General features: G+C 35.2%; 1 protein-coding gene across 2 annotated transcripts in view; it reads left to right on the top strand.

Annotated features, from left to right (window-relative positions):
- ube2f (ubiquitin-conjugating enzyme E2F (putative)) overlaps positions 1–19972 on the top strand; it is a 40622-nt gene that overhangs the window by 8545 nt on the left and 12105 nt on the right. The window contains exons 4-10 of one of the 2 annotated variants that reach the window (XR_003596316.1): positions 323–388; positions 7384–7451; positions 8845–8915; positions 9177–9234; positions 15150–15182; positions 15464–15620; positions 16318–16380. Coding sequence is in view for 1 of the 2 variants with exons in the window: in XM_028024061.1 (XP_027879862.1) it covers positions 323–388; positions 7384–7451; positions 8845–8915; positions 9177–9234; positions 15150–15182; positions 16318–16380 (359 nt within the window). In the remaining variant the exon portion in view is untranslated. The remainder of the gene's footprint in view (positions 1–322; positions 389–7383; positions 7452–8844; positions 8916–9176; positions 9235–15149; positions 15183–15463; positions 15621–16317; positions 16381–19972) is intronic. The other variant, XM_028024061.1, reaches the window with a different exon arrangement.

Here is a 19972-nt window from a genome sequence, read left to right as displayed (position 1 = left end):
GCTTAAGTAAATATTGTTTGTCTTTAAATGGTCAAATACATCAACATATTTGCTCTTATTCATTCAGCTTGCAGTACTGATCTTTGAACACTAGGGGGGAATGTGGTGCCACGGGGATACCTATAGGCAATCTATAAATCTCGTTTTCATTGCTGACAATAGGGATAATCTGGGGGTTAAATTGGCTTTAATAAAGATAAAACTTTTAAATATGTACAGATTTTTACACCACAAAGGCATATTACTGTTATGATTCAAACTTTTCAGTCTAAATGCTGACAGCTGTCATTCTCTGTTTCGCCGTTGTTTTTACTGTGTGCAGGTACATGCAAAGCCAGTTTCCCAGATGAGAATAAGCTGCATCACTTTCAGCTGGCTGTGTCTCCTGGTAAGAGAAACCTCATTTTGCAACTTGTCAAATATGATCAGAAATACAGATATCTTATATTTCAATTTAATCTGCATACCTGAAAGTTTGAACTAATAAATTGCGGTAAACTTCCACATACACTCATGTTGTACACAAGGGATTTTAATATAAAGAGAATAAAGATTTTTCTTCAGGTTAGGACTCTCGGTATGTTGCCGAGAGTGAAAGTGCATCCGTTCGCTGTTTTGTTTCTAATTTTGTGTGCGCATTTTCACTGAATGGCACTTGGAGCCCTGCTCTGTATTTCCACATTACGGTTACACTTTGATAAGCACATAGTGAAGTCCATTGTGCATGCTCAGCAGCCTTCCAGGCTAAGTGGGCTACCTATCAAGTGTCGAACAACACAAACATACCAGTGTGGAATTACACAAGTCTCTGGAGGTTGTCTTACCTGTCACTTCCCTGCCTGTCACAGGGAAACTGTAACACAGCCTAAACCCAGTGTTACCTTCTCCACTACCTGCATTTAAAAAGCTGCCCAACAGTTAATGTATTATGCAGAAACTAGAAACTGGGAACAAATATCTGTCTGTCTGTCATTAATTAATTACGCAGGGATATTAACAACATGCACAGTTAAAAACACAGACAGAAAAAGGAATAAAACTTAAGAGTGAAACATTTTGAATATGAACATTTTAAAACAATTTATGTTAAATCTTATAGTTTTGCTGATTTTTGTAACATGGGTTTTAGTTTTCAAAATTATTCCTTAATATTTTGTCTGTGATGCTTGTTCAACGGCATTCCTGTTGGTCTGAACATGCAAGGACCATTATGAAGCTTTAGTAACTGAAAACATAAACTTTGTTTTCTTTGTATCATGGGTTAAGGAGGAGTCGTTAAGTCTTGGTATTTTATGTAAAGTGTTGTTAAATTTTTCATTGGCTGCTTCACAGCTTTTACCAAATATGTAAATGGCACTGTAGTTGGGGTAAATTTGCAAATTTACTTAATGACAGATTTCCGGGTCACTATTAATATATGGGCTGAAGAAGATCAGATGTAAAAACAGTTCCTTAAGAGATTCCTGTTTCAGTTTTGAGAAAAATAGTTTTACTATTTCTAATGACAACACATTGTTCACAATCTTTTAAGTATGACTGAATTATTTTGTTATTAAGAGAGGTGAAAATAATTGGATTTATTTATTTATGTTTTATTTTGCAAGAACCAGAATTCTAACTTCTGCAGATTAGCTCTGAACTCATGTTGCACATAAATCAATTTATCTTTAGCTGCATTTCCACTGATCATATTATTGCAAAGTGGAATTACCAAAATAATTTGCTTAATGAAAACATACCAAATTCGAAAAAGCAAGATTTTCTCTAAAGGTTTTTGAACTAGGATAAAGTAGTTTTTTTGGCTACTTATTCATGTGATTTTATTATGGATCCTATTTAATGGAAACACCGCAATTGCAAAATTGTGTTTTTTCGACAGCAGAACAACAATTATTCGCTCCCATTTGTTAGGGAAACATAGCAATTTGTAGATACTCCTCACCCTAATTTATGTGTATAAAATCTACCAGTCTAGAAGATAATTTTTTTCCGTTTTAACCTCTCGGCCACCACAGACAGACCATAAGAACTGTCAAAGGACATTAGGGACACGATGGTAGATCTTTACATGACTGGAAGGGGATCCAAAAAAATCTGATAGACGGTTGACAGCTGGTGGTGTGATTACTGGGAAATATTTCCAATATGAGACTTCATGTTGGGTCTCTTGAGGTGAGAATGATCAAGAGAAGGTTTGGCGGTATCATCAACTCACACCTATGCAAAAAGAGCTTGTTAAGGAAATTAGGTGTTCCACAGCAAAACCTTAGTAGAACTAGATCAGTCTTTCTCTCCTCTCTGTTCAATTACGCTAGCATATTTGTAATTCTGTCTCCTCTGTGTCACTCAAACTGGCACCATGATTTCAGATTAGCTGTCAGAAAGAACTTTGTAAGCAATATCTGTGGAGAAAACACAAAGATCAGCGATTAGTGAAAAGGATTGGTGTCTTGTTCTTTTAAAAAGAATTGATATGGAGATTGAGTTCTCAGAGAAAGACTCGCTCAATTATTTAAAAAGTCTGCCTCCCCTGGCGCAGCCATCCCAGTTCACACCGCCTTCCTTTCTCTCTCCTCCTGATTTAGACCTCACAGTTTTGGACTCTGTTCCTGTTGTTACGCACTTTGTTCCGCTTTACTCATCAGTTTGCCAGGTGTGTTTATTTTCAAGTACAGTGTAAAAAGTTATTTAATAAGAAGCACTTCAGATCTTGCTGCGAGGCATGTGTGTGTTTATAGAACAGGATTTGTAATCCTAACCAGTAGTCAAATGAAAAATATTACATCAAATCATGTGCGTCTGTGATGCTGATCGCCATTTTTGTGCGTCTCAGTTCTCTAAATTGAATTGCAGTAGATGTTTTATCAGTTTTATCCACAGTCAAAAGTATAGGAAAGCTTGCCCTGGGGCTCAGGCTGTCTAGTTTGTCTTGTGTGTTGAAGGTAAAATCATGTTGACTTGTTTTGTAGAGAATACACAGCTTACGGCCATGCAAGCTTTTCTTGCGTTTTCTCTTTGTGTCGTTTTGTTCTGTTTTCTCATGCTCCTGTTATCGTTTACATATCTCAGGGCTACAATGGGCTGCTTACTCTAGCTCAGCGTTATTTGAGCAGCAAATAGGAGTGCCATAAGTGACTCATAATGATTTTATTCACATGCAGTTTTAATCAAAACTGCCTCTGTTCTGCTCATTAAAACAGGTAAGTATTCCTGTCATTTTCAGTCATCCGATTCAAGACAGAGGATTCAAGACATGATGTTACTACTCCTTAGTAACATCATGTCATTCTGTTTCATTTGAACAGCACCTGCTGGGAGTAATATTGGAGTTTATGGTCTGTACTTATATCTCTACTTTTCTTATTCAACCCACCACTTTGGGTTACGCATTTACGTATGGGTTCAGCAAAATGCTGCTGCAGTTTTGGATAGAATTGGGGTAAATAAGGAAGAAATAGTCAAAAATAAAAACATTTCAGCAACAATACAGTTCAAGGTGCTTAACATCATAAAAACATCATACAGTCACCAAATATGAAACAAGCAATACATGTAATTCTTTTTCAAATGCTGTCATCAAAATTATCAAGCAAATATACATCAAATATATTGATAAATTTCCCACTTACTAATAATCAAAGGGAACTCTAAACCAATGGGATTTTAGTCTTAATTTAAAGGAACTCAGTGTTTTGGCTGTTTTACAGTTTTCTGAAAGTTGGTTCCAGATTTGTGGTGCATAGAAGCTGAATGCTGCTTCTCCGTGTTTGGTTCTGGTTCTGGGGATGCAGAGCAGACCAGAACCAGAAGACCTGAGGGGTCTGGAAGGTTGATACAACAACAAATCTTTCATGTATTTTGGTGATGTTCAGTGAGAACATGAGCAGCAGCGTTATGGATCAGCTGGGTTGTTTTTAGACAGACTTGTAAAGACACTGTTGCAGTAATCAATGCAACTAAAGATAAACGTATGGATGAGTTTCTCTAGATCTTGCTGAGGCATTAGTCCTTTAATCCTGGAAATGTTCTTCATGTGATAAAAGGCCGACTTTGTCTTTATGTGACAAAGTCTTTATGTGACTCTGGAGGTTCATGTCTGAGTCATCACTGCACCCAGATTACAGACTAAAGAATTTGCATGCTGACTCTTGCAGTTTTGTTTCTGTTTAACTAAAATTGTTCAGGGCTGTGAAAATCAATTATTCGGATGAATAGATGGACAAGCAGAAATACCTGCTTTCTCTGAAAGAAAAGGATTATTTATGTCTTTTATATCTTGGTGATCAATCACATCAGGTGGCTACAATATAGTAAATTGTGGAAAGACCTTCATGGGTAAAAATGTTTTTGCTTGATGTTTTATTCACAAACAGAGTCTATTTTATTAAATTATTATTGAGCGGTCTTCTCACATGAACTCAGAAGCATGCAGGAAAACATCACAGAGGGGGGGTTTCAGCTGGAAGCATGCTCTCACAGCGTGAAATACAGACGATTGTTTGCAGGGAAGCACAAAATGAGGAGGACATGTTTGTCAAAGTACAGCGTGGAAATAACAATGTTTCCTTCACAGCACCTTGGATGATGGATGGGGCTTTCTGTGTCCTGCTTTTGTGCTGGAATTTACACCACATGTTACTGGGTCTATCCAAGTATTGATGAGCGGGTCTGAAGAATCATACTGGTCAGCAGAAAAGTGTGTAAGGCAGCAGCCCTTAGAATGGTGCACACTTGCAGTTAAATGGCCCTGGAGACTCCTTGTTACATTTGCACATTGTTCCACTTCCTCTTTGTGTTTTGCTTGGAGCCCATGTGAAAAATGGAACAGCTGAAGACTCTGGTTCAAACATGAAAATGGGCTTATTTTTGTATTTTGTCTGGTTGTACAAAATAAACAAGAGAAAAAAATACAGTTTTATGCATTTGTTTGCAGTTTTAAATGTCTCCTCCTACTTCTCTCAGTTTAGTTTTCCTTTTTCACTAAAACGGTTCTTATTTGTGGCGTCAGGCTCTGAATTTTTGAGGGATGGGGACTCCAGCAACCCTGCGAGGTGAACATGTTCTGACCCCATCTTTTATTCACAATATAAAAAGGGCACTAATGAAAGAAAAACTGGACAGAAGACTAGATGTGTCTCTGTACTGGATGTGTCTTTCTGCTGTTTTGCATGGCAATAAATGGCATATTGTTTTGCATATTGCGCCATAGAGATGCAGAGGGAGTGTATTTTTAGAAGGCTCGGCAAGAGGTTGCATCTAATTAAAGTATTTTAGTTAAATGGGACAAAAGATGAAAAATATGTTTAATTATAGTCATAGTTATGCCTGATAGATACAAAGATTATATCTTTTTAGACCAAAAGTGCAGAGGATGTGTTGGTCTGTAACTTTTAGAAATATATCCTGTTTAAATGATGATAAGTTGTGTCGCATTTGATTTGACATATGTTTTCATAAATCTGCTTAAGCGTGAACTCGTTTTTAAAAAATTGCATGTTATTCTTTTATATTATTATTATTAAAATTGATTTCCCCCCTCTAGTTGGTAAGTAGACGTATTTTGAAAGTCTTCACAATAAATCCTCTTTTGATTTGTGTGATTTACTTATAAAGGGTGTGAATTATTTAAATGCTTTGTTGCCTCTCTTTTGTCTTGCTGAATTCAAACAAAATTATTGAATAGACAAGTCTCTGTTTGGAGAAATGCAAAAAAGATACACTTCTCTTTGGATCTCTGTCTTATTGTGTTGTGTTATGTTTTTTTTTAAGTTCAAGATAAAAATTTTCAGCCTTTGGGCCAAATGTTTCTCTTATAAATATGAGCGGCAGAGTGCTCTCAGTAACAATAAATATCAAAGTCAGTTAGATTGAAACTTGCAGTAAAAATACCGTTGTTACTCACTAGCCTGAGGAGTAAGCAGTAAAAGTTTTAAAAGTCAAATGTTTCTTAACAACGATGTCTGATTGTTCTTGCCTGCTGCAGACAGTCATGAATTGTTCATTACATCTTACTGAAGCTGTTATGCAGAGGATGTTCGTGGTTTTGTGCCTTCCTCTTGCTCCTTCTTTTGTTCATCCATCAAACTTGTAGTCTCTTGATCATTTTGGCCTCTCATTTTCTTACCACTTACACATGTTCTGGGTTCCTGCACAGTCTTGAAAAGTGTAGAATGCAATTTTAGTATTTTCCAGATCTTTGGGTGTGAAAATACTTGTATTTCCACAGTTTGTATCCTGTGCCAGATACAAATCTTTGCAAAACGTTTTTCTAAACAAATTTCGATATAAAAGATGTTATGAAAATGACAACCTGAAAATCTTGAATTTAATACTTCATGGAGCAGTGGTGGGTACCGCTAACTAAGAAATTACGATAAGAAATGCAATTTTTATTATTTGTATGTCAAGTACATGTGATGCATTGACAATAAACCGGACTTTGACTTTGATTTCACATTTATTTCTAAAATATTATGTTTAGATCATGGCAAAGAGAAGGCTGTTTGGTATTAAATGCCTCCATGGTGGGTATGAAGTAAAGGTTGGTATATAACATCTTGTGGCAGCCGCTGCCTTCTTGTTTAGGTACAAAAACACCAAAACTACTCAAGAAAATTGAGAAAAGACAAAATAAGGCGCACCCCACTTTGGAATAACGCATGTTTGGGGATTAACCAGATTAATTTCAAAAGAAAAACAAAATGGTAAATTTAATTCGGCTAATTAAGAAGAATAGTTTTTTAGACTCAGGAAGAGAAGTACTTTGTGTGTTTGTGTGTGTTGATAGCTGAACCTAACAAACAAAAAAAACAACAAGATGATTAATTAGCAATTAGAAACAATGTTGTGGCTTGTATCAATGCATAGCCCTCTTTAGATCCAATGTACTGCATTACTCAGGTTTTGAAAGTTAGTAAGTCTAAATGATCATAATAAAATGTCTTGTTGAAGCAGAACTTGCTCTTGTGTTTCAAATAATGATGTTGGTACTGCAGGATCCCTTAAATTTGGCAAAAATAAACACAAATAGATTTACTGAAATAAACATCTTCACTTATTCTTAATGTTTCAATGCTGTAAAACAGTAATTACCACAATAACTGTTTGTTAGTCCAATTCTAATGAGATAAATTCTGGTGGGTAACTATTTAAGAAGAAAGAGCTTCGGATGGGAGCTGATTAAAGATATTTTTGTTTTTTTTTACATTTAGACGAATAAAACCAGTTTTTAGTTCACATTGTCTAATCTCCTGAAGATGAAGGAACACTTAATTTTCATAATTACTGGATTATAATAGAATGATTTTTCAACAGGGATTTTTTTGTTGTAAGAGACACACATTTGTTTCTGTCTGTCAATAATTGCTCTTTTTCTCTCCTCAGATGAGGGTTATTACCAAAGTGGAAGGTTTCAGTTTGAAATAGATGTCCCTGAAGCCTATAACATGGTGGTGAGTAGTTATTAATATTTTATTTTAGATGTTTAGGTTTTGGCTTTTTACCTTCATGTGAAAAATTCAGAAAGGCTGTCAAGTCTTTTTCAAACATATTTGGAAATGTTGATGTTTACCTTAAATTATAACAACTATGAGAAATTCATAGTTGTTTTTTTTTGTAAAAAATTAAAGCTGAAAAAAAGACCCTAATTGAAAGCAACTGCTAATAGCCATCCAAGGAAGTCCACCCTGAAAGAAGACAGCAAGACACTAAAAGAAGTCTTGGTATCTACTGCAGGATCTTGCTTTAGCTGATACGCAAGATAGTAGTTGTTTGATCTGTAAGAGATTTCACTACTTGAACTTTCAAAAGAGATATGCAAGATAAAAACTTATTTCTGAAGAAATAAAAGAAGCAGTTTGTTTGATGCAGCAATGTAGAAATGACGTTGCAAATTGTAATGATCATATATTAAATAATTATTCCTATCATACTTGATTTTAATAGAAATTTGAAAAGAAATACCAACTAAAACCATTAACATGCTGACATTCTAGCACTGTATATTTACAATACTGTATTTAAGTGAAAACACAACCCAGATGAACTCACATCTCTTGTCTTAGTAATATTGGAAGAAGAGCAAAACCCATGGAACTGCTGGCCTAGAATGCCAGGTCAGGACTTATAAAAATAGTAAATTGGTGCAGTGAGGCTGTGGTGTATGCAGACAATCAATATAAACCTCTTTTCACTGCCTTTCCAGAGGTCACACTTTGCTCTTTACTTCCTACTTACGTTGCTCCATCCTAACCACTATTGAGAGTTTATTTTAAACTCTTTTAGCATCTTTCTCTTTCTCTCTTTAGAAATGAACATAAATTGATCAAGAAGTTAACCAGGCAGACGAGACAAATGGCTAATGTCATTGAAACTAAATTTTGGTCACAGGGAAATGTGCATGAATTAATGAAATTTTGACACGGATTTAAATATATTTAGTGACCAGGTGCACACATGGCAGAAGCTTCCCCCATACCATTACTTTCTCTCAGTGGGACAGCAGAAGATCCTGAGGGAGAATCTTTTGAGGAAAGGTTCAAAGATCACAACAAAGAGCCTGTGTTTAACTTTCCAGATAAAAATCAACTGGTTTCTGCTGGGGAACTGAATCTCTGGAGACTCTATTCCACAATCCAAAGGTGGTATTAGATTATCCAGACCACCCTTAGATGATGTTGTTCATGCCAAATACTGATATGAAATTGTTGTCGTGTGATTGTGACCAGTGACAAACCTTCCATTGAAAACCGCTGTTCTGTTATAACTCATTATGTCCTCCATAAACCATATAGTCAAAGGTCTAATACACTTTTAATTTCTTGCTTTTTCTATATTTTTTTCCAGCCTCCTAAAGTCAGATGTCTGACCAGAATATGGCATCCGAATATCACAGAAAATGGAGAGATCTGTTTGAGGTATTCCTCTATGGCTTTTTACCATTTTGTCACTTTTTTCCTTATAGTTTAGGCTGTTTTAATTGGTATTCTGTAGAGAGGTCCTAACTCATTTTCTTCTATTAAAAAAGGAAATTATTTTACTGGTGCTGTAATTGTAGTTTTCTAAGGGAGTTTGGTCCTTCATAATTAGTTTGAGCACCAGCAGGAATTGGTTGATATTCCTAATATAATTAGAAAACAGAGTATTGTGTGACCTGCATGTCTCTTTTTTTCCTGCAGCTTATTGAGAGAACATTCAATTGACGGCACAGGTTGGGCACCAACTAGAACATTAAAGGTAAAATGCCTTTATTGTGGTTATACGTTACGTATCTTAAAGGATTTGAAGAGTTTCTGAAAACTGGTACCATTAATATCTGTATTAGACACAAGTACAGGCCATTCTGACATACAGATTTATTTTTATCTAAACCGTTCTGTTGTAGCTGTCTTGGTATATCAGAATGAAGGAGGCTAAATACAAAAAACCAAAACTGAAATAAACCAAGCATTATTTTCCTTCCACGTTGAGTGTGTTTGTCAATTGAGGTATACAGGACAAATGTCACTTTAAAGGTAAAAATATATTGATTTATATTATTTATTATTGACTAATTTATTCCAAGTCAAAAAATGCTGGTATTTTAAAAGGGTTGTGTTGACTTTTGCAATTGACTGTAAAGTGTTGTTAAAGTTCATAACAGGCTCAAAATATTTTGAATTTTTGCTTTGAAAACATTTTCATTTGTCCCAATTTTGTTGTGAACTTTCAAATTAAAAGTTAAATTTGGGCTTCTGTCTACAGTGACCTTCAGATTACCTTCTCTTGTAAGGCTTTTTTATGTTCAGAGGATGAAACAGAGGAGTCCATTTAGCTTTGAGAGCGAGGTTCCTTGACACAATGGCTTAATATTTGTTGTAATTATGGCATTGTAAGCCTCCTGCTACCTGAAATACCAGAAGCAATTCTATTGACAGTGACACCTCTTGTATAATGAGCCACTGTTGCTTTGCTAAACTGCTATATTTGACATTTAGCAGAAAGTAAAGGCATGATGCTTTCTATGGATCTGTTCCCACCTTATCACTGGGTTGTTTAAGGTAAACTTAAAAATGGAAACATTTTCACTTGCATTTAAAAGAGTTCATTGAGTTTTCAAGTTACTGTTCAGTCAAGCTCTCCTTTTCAAGCCGTTAAAGAATAGTCAGAGGTTTAAAGCAAGGACACTCTCTTCGATTTTCACTTAGGATTTGATGAAAATTACCTCTAATAGAAACTACGACTTTAAACTATGTTATACAAGGAAGGAGCTCTGCCCTCCATGCTAAAACTGGCTGTTTTTTTCCAAAGAGACCCAAGACAAGATCAACATTCTCCTCAGTATCTGCGCTGGTTTTCTCCTTGAATACAAACTATCTATGACGACCTCCAAAGTAACTTTTTTTGTCAAAATTTTAGAGTTTATGATTTGGAGTTTTCCACTATTTTGTCCTCACTTTTCTAATAGTTTCAGACAAAGCAACTTTCTCTTGAGTTTTCTATTGTTTGAAAGATTATAGTTTAAAATGTTGAATATATCAAGTGCATACAATAATTGTCAACAATAACAATAGTTTTGAAAGAGACGTGATTATCTCTAAAAAAAATTACAAGTGAATTTATTTATTTATTTGCTAAATTGATTGGTATTATATGTAAGCATAATAGTTTCATAGCTGTGACATTGTATATTTGTTTCACTTTAGTCTAAATGAAACAATTCTTGCTACTCAGTTCAAATATATATAACATATCCTCACATTTACAGGTACTGCTGTTTTTTCAGCTATCAGTTTCTCTTTTGTCTGACCTTCCATTAGAGCCTCTGGGATTGAAAGGTCACCAGAATTCACAAGGGGGCTATAATGAACTGCATCTGCTTTTACTTCATGTTTATTTGAACAAGGATTCCTTTTTTTCCTACTAGCTCTAATTGTGATGGATATTTCTCAACCCTTTGGGACTTGGATACAGTGGACCTCCAGTGTTATGGGGTTTAGGGACTACAGCCATCCACGAAAAGCTGAAACTTGATACCCCCTCTACAAACTCTTGTAACTGCCTACTTCAATAGTTCACATGCCAAACGTACCTTAAGATGCATTGATATGCATAGTGGAAACAATTTTAGAACTACCAAAGCTAACATCCACAATCTTTGTTATCTCTACTCTTGGGGATTCAGCCGAGGAAAGTGAATGGTGCTCCTGGATTGGCTGCTTTGCAAATGCCTTCCAATAACTTGTCAATTAGCATTGTGCCGAGGTATTTCAGCATCCAAAACTCAATTTATTTAGAATATATTGAAGAAACCTGTGAATAAGCAAATTTTATGCAAATATTTCAGAGTGATCCTTTACTTTGGCACTAAAAATGTGTTTCAGAAGTTTCAAACAAAACCCAATAATAACACATTCACTAAGCGTCATAATAGGGCTTTGGGAAATAAAACTGAGAGTATTCACAGTTTTGATAAACATCCATTGTCTTCCAATATCATCTGAATTAAGGTTTTAAATGAACTGACTGTTTATATACATATTTGTGAAAATTACCCAATTTAGAGTTTCCATAAAAGTATTTCTATACCTCTTATTTGAATTCACTATATACATCCATATTGTGTTTTTCCTTGTGTAACACAAATTAATTCAAAATGAAGAATGGTTTTGTCAGAAATTATGCACATCTTTTTACTGACGTGCGTAGGAACTTTCAAAGAAATCAGAAAAAAAAATCCCAGAAATGCTCTAAGCCTCAGTTAGATGACAGTACAGTTATATAAAACTAAACAAGCATGGCTTGTTTGAAGGATCTGTCAGGAGAAAAGCGCTTCTCTCTAAAATGAGCACAGTGTGATTTTTGGTTTCTCCTTTTTTTCTTTAAAATCAAAAACACTGCTTGAAAATGTACAGCAAATGGAAAATTTGAGATTTTTGTCTATAATCCACTAAGCAAAAACTAAAAACTGCATGCTCACTGTACAGCACAGGGGTGAACGGATGATAATGTGAGAATACTTGTGCTGGTTCCTCCTATTATTCTGCCAAATGTTCACAGCCATCAGTAACACTGTAAAGAAATTTGAGTCAAAACCTTTTAATACACAACCAAGAAACTGATAAAGTTATTTAGACATCAGCAACATAAATGTGTTGCCTTTTCTGTCAGCTATTATTCTGGAAAAACTCTCCAGTGTTTAGTCAAACATAGGTGTGGATGTGGTCATAGGCGTGTGAGCGGTTGAGCTTGAGTTCAGGTGCGTCATCCAGTGTCAGAGCGTGCACAAAAATATGTGGGGAAAAAACCCCAAAAAAACAAAGGTGCAAAAGCTGCTAAGCAGAATGTGTGTTGAGTGGGTGGTTTGTCCCTGTTCTCTGGTCACCACTCTTCTCCACGCAACCCACACATGAAGCACAAACTTCTTTTCCTTCTTAAGATATGCATACTGCATATCGAATGTTCTTTAATCTGAGCTCATTCTGCTTGTCTTATTAATGTTTTTTACGTTATAAAACTGACAACACTGGTGTGAAAAATATATACTCAGAAACAGAAAACATTTGATAAATTTTCTAGATTTGGAGAACTTGATTCTGGTTTACTATGTGATTTTTTATGATTGTGACATACAAATGTAACATTTGTCAGTTTTATTTTACATTATTAGTTTTATTTTATTATACATAAAACTTGTTTTTCTTAAACAAGATTTGGAGCTCAGATTGAAGAGGGAACTTTAATGAGATATCATGGGTTGTTATGATCTGCAATGTTTTTTTTCTCATTCTGATTGATTGGTTTGAGCACATGAGTCCTGGGGAGGAGATGTTTATGAAAGTTGCATTTCCAGCATGATTTAAATAATCTGTTTAGAGCCAGTTCTAGATAGTTCTCTGCTGCGTAGTAGCTTTAGTTATTTTTAATGCCAATAGCTAAACTGAGTTCAAACTAAATTGAGAGCTTGTTTCAGTCTAATGTCAGCAATTTCCATGTGGTATTTTATCTAGCCAATCTCTTGACAGCAGTGTGCACCAGTGTAGCCAGTAAAATTAACTGATGTCCTCACAGATCCATCAACAAGCAAGTATACGTTTTTGAGAGAAAATAAGAAATATTTGAGAATTACAAAAGGATTTGTTTATCCAGAATACTTCAGAAGAGTCAGAAAGGTATAATTTTTAAATCACTTCAAGATGAAAATGACAAAAATATTTGAGTTGAAACAAAATTCATACAAATTCATACTGGTATGAATTTGTGATCTCTGCACAATTTGGCAAATGTGCAGAGATCCCTTTATTTGTAATCAACAATGTCTAACAAAAAAATAAGAAAACAGTATACTGCATGGTGCAATATGGTGCATCTCAGGTTAATTTAAAGTAGAAAAATTGACAAGATGTACATTAAACATATGTGCATAAAAAATAAGAGACTATATGAAGTGAGAAAACTGTGTAAATAACCGAGTCATAAAGACTTATTGAGTTTGATGATCAATGATGACTATAAAGTATAACAGCTGTAGGGAAGGGTTTCTTATAATGCTTCTTTGTTCACCTAGAATGCATTGGAATTGGTATTAGATAGAGCATTTAAATGGTTGCTTCAACTGGACACCCACTTTCATTTGGAATGAAATGAAAGTTACTGTAATTATAATTTTCTTCATGTTTACTTCAGATTTTTTCAAAGTTTTGTGAATAATTTAGAAAACCTTGGTTTGAAAATATTTGTTGTGTAGCATATACATTTTTTTTGTTTTGTTATTTAAATGCGTTTGTTCAATATGCATGCCTGAACGCATGCAGGAATAAAAAAAAACAACAAAACAAAACAACATCTGTCTCATTTTACGTGAAATTTCCCACAGAATAACTGTTGTTTACTTCCATTGTTGACAGCACAAAACAGATGTTTAGAACAACTCTTCTAAAGCTGAAACCATTCAAGAATCATTGCTGCTTCTTAGAATGTAAATGGAGTAAATCAATATGGAATGAATGAGAAGTGACTTGGAAAAGCTTCTGAACATTAAAAGTAATTGTCAATTAAAAAATGAGCTACTTTGTATTGAAGCAAAACTGGAGGATATTAGTTTTCTATTTGTCTTTATTTTCATTCTTGATCAATGCTGGGAAATTAATTGCATCTGTCTGAACTGTCTCTGCGAATAGAAATGTCAGGATAATAAAAGCTAAAAGGGAAATGAAAAGCTGTTTTGTTGTTCTGTGTTGAAGTCCTGTCACCTGTAGCTGCTGCTAGCTTGAAAAACAAGCCAGAACCCACAGGACCTGTGGGTCATTTAATAACAGAAATGGACAAGATGTTGTTTTGTTTTAAGCGAGCTGTTGAAGACACACCTCTGAAGGTTACTGCTTTACTTGTGCTGCATATTAATGAAACTTAGCCTTTTGAAAAGCAATGTGTAAGTGGACTCTTCTTTGGCACAAGTAACATCTGTAGATCGCCCTTGTCTATATACACAGCTTGTCTTAATTGCTCCTACAGCACGCAGTGTTAATTAGCAGGCTTTAACTAATCAAAGTAAACATGTTTTCAAAACTGATTATGCTTAACAGGTTTTATTGTGGCTCCATTTGCTCGTGGATGTAAGATTAACTGAGTCCCAAGTAAGAAAATCTATTGAAATGCACCCTCAATTTTTAAATCAATTTATAATCAACAATTTTGACCACAAAGTCCAATATGGCTTTCATCATTATGAAACAGTTTATTTCCAGTTCTGACTTTCAGGTCTTAAATCCAAACAGCACACAGTAGCGCACAACTATTTATTTAGTCTGTGAATTCATGCATGCGCCGATGTCTTTTGTGAGATTAACTCACATTACCCATGTTACCCCACACTTTAAATAGAGTTTATCGAGATCAAGAGGAATTGTGATGACTGCCATTATCAGGATAGAGAAGAGGAAAGTGTGGGTTGATTGCAGTCCATATTGTTCTCACGATATTCAGTAATTATACTGGAATTGTTTGCTTTTTTTTTAATTGTGCTGCCCCACTTGTAAACCTAGTGGTAGAAATTAGAACTAAAAGCACAGAAATGTTAATTTAACTTTACATTTGTAGCATTGCAGTTATAGAAGAGTAAGTATACATCTTAATGCATTATCTGAGAAATCATTTCTTCTCGTTTTTTCTAGGATGTGGTCTGGGGATTGAACTCCTTGTTTACTGTAAGTAAAACTTTTACTTTTTTTGATGATAAAATTGACACATTTAACTCTAATTTCAACCAGCAGTAGCCAAATTGTAACATAATGCTGTAGTTTCTGCTGAATGGACCCTAAACAGGTCTCTGAAGAGGTGTTAAAATGGATTACTCCAGATATTCAGTCATGGAATATTTTTTGACCCCAGTAAAATCTTGACTGCCAAAGTTTCTTATTGTATTTACATGGAGTTATTCTAAAGTCAGATCCAAATAAACAAGGTCACTGTTAATCCCTCTTTAAAGATGTACTGAGACCATAAATTCTGACTTCGGGAAAATCATGTATCTCGTTATGAAGAACACTTTGATGTAACTTCGAGGTCGAAGCGAGAAAAGTGCAAGCCATGTTTTGGAGACGCCAGCTGGCTCAGGAAGCTCGCTACTGCCACCTCTCCTTAGGGTATGCAGTTATACTTTATATTTCTCGTGAAAAGAAAAGGATAAAAGGAACATTACTGATACAATTCACCTATTAAAAATATATCTTTGTGATTAAAGAATGGAACAATTCGAAAGGCGACATAAAAACTACCTGAAATGAGACAAATATGTTACATAATAAATCAAGTATACTTTACCACAACTGATATTTAATATACATATTTAAGTAGACTTTTTATTAATTCTCTGTCGAAAATATCTGTTCTTACCCTGAGGTTAGCACTGTGTTCATGGTGATAATTGTGATCTTACCGCTTTATTAGGAAATAACCTCCCAGGCCGTCCTCTCTTTTTATCTCTTTAATAGCACGCCTGCATCTCTTGTGTGTGGCGTCGCTAAGGCGACTGTGTTATTAAACCATTTTGTTTGTCGCAGTGACAGGCGCTGCGGTGACATTACACACAGTTGGTGGTGTTGAAGTAGATTGTATTTCCCATGACAGCTTTTCCTAATTAACAACATTTGACCCACATAATGAAGAGCCGAGTCCTGAAAGTATGCTAATAAAATGACATTGAACAGCCTCTAGGCACAAATAGTTTAGAAGTGATGTATGTTTTTCAATGTTTGACTCAACATCGCTGCTTTGGCCCTTTTGTTATTATTGTGGTTATTTTTAATCGGGCCTTCCCTTAATTTACCTCTTCTTCTGCAGGACCTGCTGAACTTTGATGACCCACTGAACATCGATGCAGCAGAACATCATCTGAGAGACAAGGTGAGGTACAGGACGAATTTAGGTCTCTTTTCATCATCACATTAGGAAATGCTGCAAGCAAGGATTGTGGACTTTTAAATGCATTTAATTCACTTCTGCATAATTTCTGAGAATCGCCTGCAGTCTTTTTAATCAATTTTACATCTGCTTGTGTGAACACCCTGCATAAAAATCTGTTTAAACCAGATCATCACCATGCAGCTGTGACACTTCCTGCTGCAGCTTTTTCTGAAACGCCATGGGATTTAGTTGCTGTTTTAGGTGGTGTAATGTGATAATAGAAGAACTTTAGTTTGGTGTAGTGGGCTGAAGCTGTCTTTCTGGGAATACAGTGACTGTGGACACTCCAAGGCTGTGTTCACAGAAAGACACTTGGCCACGCACTGCTGCTAAATTTGGTACCTCTACAGTAGACAACAGGAGGTTCAGTTTGCAAATCAAATAATCATATTAAAGCAGATCTCTGGATCTTGCACCCTTTACTGCTGTGGGAAGTGTAAGCGCATTCTGATCAGCTTAATTCAGCATAATAGTGTTCAAACTTTGCGCTGTGAAACCATCTTTAAACTATTTTTCAAGATTAATTAAATCTTTTCTTTCCCTCTACCCTAAATTTTACAGTACATTAAAAAAGCAATGTGATTCAAACAAGATAAGGATGTGTAATTGATGCACAAATTAGCAGTAGTCTGTCTTGCAAAAGTATTAATATTCCTTTTTCTAACGGTTTGGTATCAAAGGTAAAGGGGCTGAATTTGGTTACATGTCACACTTCTCACTAGTTTATTTGGAAAAAATGTGGAAATCATGTTTGCTATTCTTTCCACTTTACAAGTATGCACTTGGTTTTTAATTTCATTTTTCATGAGACCAATAAAAAGATGTTTGTTATGGGAAAAAGGTTCAAAAGTTATGAAGGTTTTATGGGGTAATGTCATATCATCCAAAAATACTATCTTACATTTATGAGTTAGTTATTCTTACACAATCAAAAATAAACCCCAGTATGTTTGTTACTGAGGGAGCCAGGATTTGTCATGTGGCAATTGTAAAAATAATATTGTAAAGTCTGTAATCATAAATTCACAGTTAAAATGGCTTTACAGTTTTAGAAAAACAACAGATGGGAGTTTTACACTGTCAATGATAAGATCTGAGCTCCTATTTTCTGTAATCGGACTCTGGGTTCTACTGAGTCATGCAATAGCTGAAGGTGTAAGTGAAGAGAGTTGTACACAGATAAATAAATGAAATTTGCATAATTTTGTCTTTGATGATGAACTGCAATAGTATGCTATAGTTTCTGACTAGTTTTTGGCTGTCCTTGTCAACATAATCTTTTTAATTGACAATTTTTTTTAACACATGATTGGAGTATTATCTGTTTTACTGTGCTAGCTTTATTATTAACCATAGCAGCTAATTCTTTTACTACTGAACAGAGGAATAATGAGGTTATTTTTGAGTCTTCACAATTTTGTAGATTTAGACTTTGTCAGATATGAAACAACCAGATCAAATGGGGTCAAAATATCCATAATTTTTTCGAACCTGCTGGACCCTTCAGATTTAAAGATTTTTATTTTTACATTGACAAAACATTAGGTTACTCTTACAATAGTATGTTGTCAGTGTTGGATGTTATCATGCTGGATTTGTCCATTTTCTACAGCATGAGAACTAGTAAACATGTGGTTCATGGTCACAGTTCAGTACTAAAACCCCAGTTCTCTGCATGTTATCAGTAATACTAATGGTGCTGGTCGGTGGACCAGGTTGCTACAGCAGGAGGTTCATTAGGGCTTACATATGACTTCAGTGATGGTCTGCAGTGAAGCAGACACCATACGCTTTGCAGTTCTCTGCCTCCTGCTGGATGGTGTCTCAGCACCTTACATTTCCATTTCCGTTCTCTGTTTCCACCAGAGTCTGATGTGCTGTGAAAAGATGCAGTGTTGGTTTAAAAAATGTTAAGACACTGATGTTTTGTGTATATATCTGAAGTCTGTTCTGTTAGCAGAAACTACCGGTATTACGATAATTGAACTCATCTGAAGATGACCAATGAAAGCGTTAAAAACAAACCTCTCTTGATGTGTTACATAAATCTATTCTCAGTATATTTAGAGCTACTCCACCATCCTGTTGTTCTTCTATGAAGTCACAACAGCTGAAAACATGAAGTTGTTCAACCATGACCCCCCTCCCGCTGAGTCACAGTGTGCCATAATCAACTTCAGGAGTGAGCGGATAGTGGTGTGGGAGGTGGGTGTGCGTGTGTGTGTGCGTGTATGTATGTGAATTCTTTTAAATGTAGATGGATTTGCTTTTGTGTGTTGGAGCTTTTAAAGTGGTGCTACTCCTCTGGCTGCTCTCTGAATACATTACCGGTTAAAGTGGCTGAAAGGTAGCATTCTCAGAGGTTGAATGTACTGTAGTGTGCAGTTTGTTACTGACTTCAGTTTCTGACAACTAGTTTGATTACTATAATAAATATCTAAAATTCTGTTTCTTGATATCCTGGACATTTTTAATCTATTTTTAAAACAAAATCAAGGCCAGACAGAAAAAAGACTATGTTTGTCCTTGCAAATCTCTCTGTACATTTCTGTTTGATGCTTTGTAAGAGCACTTTAAAAGGCAAACACACACTGACATTTGAAGTCCTTTTTACCAATTATCTTAGCCCTGTATTTATATAAACAAACAGATTGCCATCTGGTTTCCTGGCACCCAGAATCTAAGACCAAGGTATTTATTTATTTATTTATTTATTTTTGCTGTGGTAGTATTTTCTTGGGGTATCTCCGATTTTAATAAAAGTGGATTTTTCTTCCTCTTTTGACAATACCTACACTGCCTGAAAATAATACACATATATAAGTGTATTATATATGCTGTCAACAGCAAACTAAAAAGACATCGTTTTATAAGTTGTAATAAAAACACAAAACATTTTTTTATTGAATGTCTCTGTATATTTTCTGCCTGCAGTTGATTTTCCTTTCTGTAAATGAGTGTTTTATTGCAGTAGCATCATCTTGAATGGAACATTTTGAAAAATTCAAACCGTTCATTTGATTATATTTTATTAGATAATCTTAGTAATATTTGTCTGCCACAAAACCACTAATTGCACATTTATAGATATAAATGGCATTTGTGGTATCCACTCTTTAATACATAAAGACTAGAAAGCACAACATTTAAGTAATGCAAATACTATGGCATCACATTACTCCCAAAGACCCAGAGGAAGGTATTAATCAGTCACAACAGCACATTTATGGACTGAGAGCGTATAGCTCTGATTGTGGGCATTTCCATTTATTTGCAGACCCTTTTGCCACCCATTCTCCACCCATCTGTGTGCTCTCGGAGGAACATTGTGTTTGCTATCTGTGTTTAAAGGGCGTATTTGCCAGGTGTTTGTAATAACTTTTCTGACTGTTCTGATTGGCCAGATTTCAAGCGAAAATTTGATGACAGACAGCATGGACTTGGCCTAATAGGAGATTCTGCAGCCGTAGAACAGATCTTTAATATTTTTTGTTGCTAAGCCTTTCGACAATTTATAAACTAACAAAAGCAA

This window comes from Xiphophorus couchianus, chromosome 7, assembly GCF_001444195.1.
Source record: "Xiphophorus couchianus chromosome 7, X_couchianus-1.0, whole genome shotgun sequence".
Classification (NCBI taxonomy): Eukaryota; Metazoa; Chordata; class Actinopteri; order Cyprinodontiformes; family Poeciliidae; genus Xiphophorus; species Xiphophorus couchianus.
This window is presented reverse-complemented; position numbering and strand designations above follow the sequence as displayed.